Genomic DNA, 6,447 nt, shown 5'->3' with positions numbered 1-6,447 from the left:
CTTGCCAAAGTTAGTCAAAATTTTAGTTTTTACCCAAAAACACAAAATTTCTAGTTTTACCAAAGCTCTCAATTTATACTCAATCAAACTACCACAATTTTCAATACCAATAACCTCTAACCACTTTTTCATGTCTCTCAATCATTCCATAAACATATCATTATCCAAACCCTTTAATTATTCAACAATTCCATGTATAATTTTCCACCAAACTCAACATATGTCACCACTAATCATTAAACCTCAACAACTCACATAATTCAACTTATCCTATGAACAATTAGCCTAAGTTTTCATGCAACATTATACATTAACTACGATAAACCAATATCATAGCTTGGCCGATTTCTCCCCAAGCTCGGAATACCTCAAAACTCTCCTCTCCTCAAGTTTTCAAATCTCCAAATCATCACCAAATGAATTTTCAACTTCCAAGGCTCAAATTTAATCATCCAACATCCACCAATTTGACTCCAATTCACACAGTTCAATTTGATTTTATGCAACATCACTATAATCAACACAAAGTCTCACTAATTCATTAATTCACAATGGTTAGCGATTTCTTACCTTACCCACGGATGTTTGGAACAAAACCCAATGATAATCCCACACTAGATCGCACCTAAATCATCAAAAACACAAAAAACCCTCAATATTCATTATCTAAAATCACGAAATTAAAGGGGGTGAGAACTAAGCGAGAAATTCAAATTTCTTACCACTTTATCCAATGGATTTGAAGAGAATTCTGAGACGAACGCATGGCTACAGACGGTTCGTCAATTGAAGTTGTGGATTGAAAGTTACAAGGATTTGAATATTGAGTTGAAATGGAGATTAGGGTTCTCCTCACCCTTCTCCTTCCGAGTGTGAATTTGGTTGAATGGGATGGGGGAGTGGCTGAGTGCTTCATTTATATGTTGGGTCTTAGGCCCAAAACAGATCTGGTTCAATCAGTTCAGTCTGTTGACCCAACTTTACGTTAAATTCTTTAAAATTAGTGTTAAAGTTCGTATTTTAAATGAAAGAAAAAGCCAATTCCCTGTCCGGTCCAATTGGCCGATTCTGGTCCGGTTCAACAGTTTTCGGAGATTCTTCAATTGACGGTTTTTGGCAAAGAAGCGGATCATTGTCATTGTTAGTGTCCGATTAGATTGGTTCGACCGACCAATCCGGTCCGATTTTTAGAACCAGTTTTAATTGTTTATTAAGGGAAGGGAGGAAGCGGAGGAGGACCCTGCGGGTTCCTCTTCTTTTGTTCTGTTCTTTACTTTTTTTCTTCCTTTTAGTCCTTAGTCAGCCAAAAATATAACGACAGTATTTGGCCGCGTTGAAAGTTGAAAAAGCTGAAAGCCTGAAAGTATGTACCATCCAACGAGAGGTGGTGTTCGAGGCGGGCGAGATCGTAAGTTTCTCCTTGTTTATTTATTTATTTGTTGCCAATTCCACGAATACCTTAGAATCTTGTAACTGTGCATTTGGAGCGCGATTTCTGGTAAAAATTTCGAAGGGAATTTAGCTTGAGAAGTGTGCTAATTTGATTTGTTGTTCTAGAATCTAAAACCCTAAAGCAAGCTATTAAGTATTATCCTTCAAATCTGAGCATAGCAATAGCATCATGATGTTTTAAAGAATCTATTCTTAGAAGTTTAAATCGATATGTATGTTTTATTGATTAATTTATGTATGATATGGAATCAGTTATCCTGGTAGTGTTTATTCAATAAAGCATGATAGAACTTTAATCGTTTTTTTTCTTTTGATCAGTGTCTCTGAGAACTTTTGCCGTTATGTGCATTCGTCTTTTCTTTTTGTTTTTTGTCCAGAATTTTCTTGGGAGGATGTAAAGGCTGATAAACATCGTGAGAACTATCTTGGTCACAGTATCAAGGCCCCTGTAGGAAGATGGCAGAAAGGTAAAGATTGTTCTTTTGCTTGAACTAAGCGTGCACCTTAAATGTCAGTATATTCCGTTATACTTATTGCAATTATTGTGGTTGTGTTTGATTCGATATGGCTATCTTCTTACTTCCTTTAGTTGTTATCAAAGCTAGCTTAACTATTTACTTCCTGTGTCTAAGATCCATAAATTTAAATAGTGTGCTTTTATTTATTTCTTTGAATCATAGTTCCTTCACATTCACCTTTTCTGTTTGCTTCTCTGTTTGTACTGTTTGGGGCAACTGGTAGCAGTGCCTGCAGTATTATTTGTCAGAATGCTGCTGCTATAGTACTTGTCAGATGGTGGAATTATACTTACATTGCAGTTTTGACTTGTTAGTATCAGATGCAGTTTTGCCGTGCATGATTAGGCTGATGTTGTTTTGTCTTTTCGTGGTTTGTAATCAAAATCTCATGCTTTAGTTCTTTGAGATTTTAGTTACACTTTAGCTTTGGTAGTTTGGACATAGATTTCAAACATTTAAGATATTTTGAGCCCACGAAATAGAGCATGTTTGCTTCTTTCTGTCTGCATCATGTGAGGTGTTGGTTGATAGAATAATCAAAATGAGTTAAGCGTGTATGATCAATGAACATGAGCGGTATCTGAAGTAGCGCTAAAGAAATGAAATGGCAATAGTTTCTCCTGTTTCATTAGAAAGCAAGTTTATTACTTATAACCTGGGGTTATAACTTTAGACACGGTGATTAATGTGGTTCAGTTTACACCAAACTATACATCTGTTGTATGTACTGTGTGGACTATGCTCTTATCAGCTTGGTTCCCAAATCCTTATTCTATGGAAGATAATAACTGGTTTGCACTGTTGACTTTTTTGCTTCTGCTCTCTTGTTGGCATGGGCCAGCGTTAAATAAAAATTCATTTTGTAATTGAAAAGATAGAAAACTTGCTTCATAACTACAACTAATTTTCCAATATTAGTTGTTACAAAGAGATGTTAGTTCATAGCTAAGAAAAATCTATTACAAGATCCCCCCCCCACGGGTTCCGTTTCCTAAATCAATCCATGATATCATTTCTCTAAACCTATATAGACTGTATGTTCTCTTATTTTATTCTTTTTTTGTTGTAGCTTTCTGCTCCATCAGTATAGTTTAAGGATATATTTTCCTTTAATGCTAGTGAAGAAATTTTCATGTCATATCAGGATCTAGTCAATTGAACTGATCGGATTCAGGTAGTAAGAGGTAGGCTTTATTGATGAACTAGGGATTGCAAATCACAATCCCTTATTGGAATACGCTGTTGGAACTACCAACTACGGAGGGAGTTCTTCCTCTCCTATACTAACAGATCTAACAGAAATTTCACAAAAAAAAACTAAAACTAACTAATCAACTAGTATTTATAGGCAGCAACTAGGACTAAGACTATTGCCCTTATGCCTACTAGTGCAGCTCAAAGGGAACAAACAGATAGCCAATTAACAGCAATTAGGAACTAAAACAACTAAAACCGGCAAGTAGACTATTTATCTCTCCTCTTGTAAACTAGACCAAACCTGTTTCTATGATGAACATATTCGAGTTCTTTTGGTTAGATAGCTGTTGTTTACATATTTTGTTGTCTTTTGCCAAAGTCTTCTCTTTTTAATTCAACAGGGAAAGATCTTTACTGGTATACCAGGGATAAAAAGTCCCAGGAAGCAGAAATGGAGGCTGCGAAAGAAGAGATAAAAAGGATTAAAGAAGAGGAAGAGCAGGCAATGAGGGAAGCTCTTGGCTTAGCTCCTAAGCATGCTAACCGTTCTCAAGGTATCCGTCTTGATAAACATGAGTTTTCAGAACTGGTAAAGAGAGGGTCCACAGCAGAAGATCTTGGTGAAGGCCATGCTGAAGCAGCTAGGGTTCAAGGTCTTGGATTTGCAAGGTAAATTTGTTAGGAAGAAAATTTTTTTAAATGATATATAGGGGATCTCTTTAGTTTTTTCTTTTCTCTAATTTTCGATCTTTCCCTGCAGTTTCTGGTTTTTTACCACTTACTAATGAAGTAATTGGATTAAGAAATTCTTAGTTGGTGTGCTTGTGGTCACTCATTGGCACTAAATCCGTTATGCTTGCGTTATTATGCAAGTTCTGATGTTTAGTATTTTGGTTTTCCATACAAGTATCATGCTATTTACTGAGTTTGGAAACCAATATTCTAGTGTTGACTATCCAATCTTTTAAAAGAACTATCTCTTCTAAGCAAATAGTATTCATGAAACAATGAGTCCAATTTGAGTTTGGCGTGCTAGGGATGTGGTTTGTCAAAGCATCATATGGTTTTCAAAGGGTAGTCTAGTATCCCTCACCTTACTTAAGAGGGCCTTATGAGAGCATGACCAACTGTGTTGTGTAGGTTGTGCTAGAACCAGTGTGGTGGTGCTAGCACTATTTTAATGAACTGGAATGGAGCACTGAGTATTTGGCATAAGGATCATATCATTTCTTATTTTCTATTTTCCTTTGACATATGGGTGGATTGATTTTCTCAACTCAACTTAACTTTGTTTAACCCAATTCTTTGTCAATGCTAGTCTACCACTCTTAGGCTTTGTTTGGTTTTTGTCTCAAGACGGAAATACAGATACAAAATTTGAAATACAAAGATAGAAAGAGGGACAGGAACAGATACAGAAAAAGGATATTGTCCCAGAAACAGAAATTTACAGATTTTCTGTTCACTCCAAAATGAGGGACACAACAATGGATGGAGAGATAGTGGTTTTGGTTTGGATGGTAAGAAAAAGATGGGGAAGAAAATGACTGAACCCTTTAATTTTTATTTCTGTTTTCATATCTTTACTTTTAGCAGACAAGATATAGAGACAATTTTTAAATGTCTATTTCCATCTTCCAATCTTTGTATTTATATCTAAGGACAATATCCAAATGAAGCCCTAAAGATGGTGTATCAAATGTAAATATATACCATAATTACAAAAGAAGGGGCTATACTAAGTTGTTATTCTTCCTTTGGTGATTTCAATTTCTTATAATTCTAAAGTACATGGTCACACAAATAAACTAGTCTTGAAAATTGCAACTTAGTTATATGCAGGGTGGTTATTAATAATTCTGGATTGATTTTCTTGAAAATAGAGTTTGCTGACTTGTTTTCCTACTACGAACCTATTGTCCTATTATGTAATCAAAATCATGTTTATGGTTTTGGGAAGTCTCTGCCAATATTTTCTTATTTATTTCCTACTCTTTGCAGAGCACCCCGCCCTTGGGAAGAGCTGGGTTCTTCAAAGCTTGGTATGAGTGACAGTACACCAGCCAAGGTGGAAAATATACCTTTGCCAAATCAATCAGCAACTAAGACTGAAGAGGATTCAGATGAGAGTAGAAAAAAGAGAAGACGTGAGGAAAGGATGGAAGAAAAGTACGAAAAACTTGAGAAGCATCATTCTCGTGAGGATAGGAAGCACGAGAAACACAAAAAGCGCGAGAGGCATCGTGAATCAGATGACAGGAAGAGACACAAGAAAGACAAGGAGAGGAGAAGATATGATTCTGATTCAGATTGAACAAGTTCTGTTGGTTTTCCGCATCATACAATTTGGAACGACTTGTTTGTTTTAGCTTTGTAACTGAAATATTGATGGTGGTGAATGTTACTATCTTATTAGAATCTGGTGTTTAATATCTTGAATTGCTAACACTTTGAAGGGGAATGAAGCCAGTTGCATGGTGTTACAGTATCTTTGGAACAAAATATTTTTGCTTTTATTTTAAATAAATTAAATTAGAAATGAATTATTGTGTTTGAAATCAATTATATAAAATAAGAATAGATTTGATTTATAAATTAATATAACGATTTGATTTTGTATTTTTGTTTTTACTACACAATTTTTTCAATAACAACCGCCACTATAAGACTCGCATCTAGTGAGTGGACCAAATCATTGCTATTTTAACTAAACTTGGAAAAAAAAGATTTGAACAACCGTTAACGAAAGTCCTTAAAATCTATAAATTAATTCAATTCCTGTATTTAATATAATCTAACGAAAGAATTTAATTTTGAAGTCAGATTAATTTCCATTGTATTGTATTCTAAACACACTCTTAAGGCCTTTCGAAATTAGAGTATCTTTTTTCACAAGTTAGATATGCTTTGCTATCAATTGAATCCCCTCCTATTGACGAAAAAATGAGATAAAACTAAGAATTAAACATTACGAAAAATACATTGTATAATGACAATAAATATACTTTCTACCTTTTTACTTGTTGAAATTTATAATTTTTAACACATCACTCAATAGGCTGATTGCCTCTTCATTGTCGTAACTATTGGATTGATTGGTAACTGTAGAATAGGCAAATGTAATCTAAGAGGGAAGTAAAAATCTCTCAACTCCACTTATATTTTAAGTAGGAAGTATTTGATGGAACTCTCATATAGTGTATCATTGGATGGAACTATCTAAATTATTCAAAAATACCCCAATTCATTAGATGTATTTTATATACGAACGACAAGATTT

At 34.7% G+C, this 6,447-nt stretch overlaps 1 protein-coding gene across 1 annotated transcript; it reads left to right on the top strand.

Moving 5' to 3' along the window:
• The first annotated feature begins 1,232 nt into the window (after positions 1-1,232).
• LOC107489472 (uncharacterized) lies at positions 1,233-5,655 on the top strand. The gene is made up of 4 exons (XM_016110220.3): positions 1,233-1,408; positions 1,830-1,919; positions 3,569-3,836; positions 5,169-5,655. Exons 1-4 carry the CDS (start codon positions 1,366-1,368, stop codon positions 5,479-5,481), a joined length of 714 nt encoding a protein of 237 aa, XP_015965706.1. The 5' UTR covers positions 1,233-1,365; the 3' UTR covers positions 5,482-5,655.
• The last annotated feature ends 792 nt before the right edge of the window (positions 5,656-6,447 follow it).

Source organism: Arachis duranensis, chromosome 5 (assembly GCF_000817695.3).
Source record: "Arachis duranensis cultivar V14167 chromosome 5, aradu.V14167.gnm2.J7QH, whole genome shotgun sequence".
Lineage (NCBI taxonomy): Eukaryota > Viridiplantae > Streptophyta > Magnoliopsida > Fabales > Fabaceae > Arachis > Arachis duranensis.
Note: the sequence above shows the minus strand (reverse complement) of the source record. Positions and strands in the feature narration are given on the sequence as shown.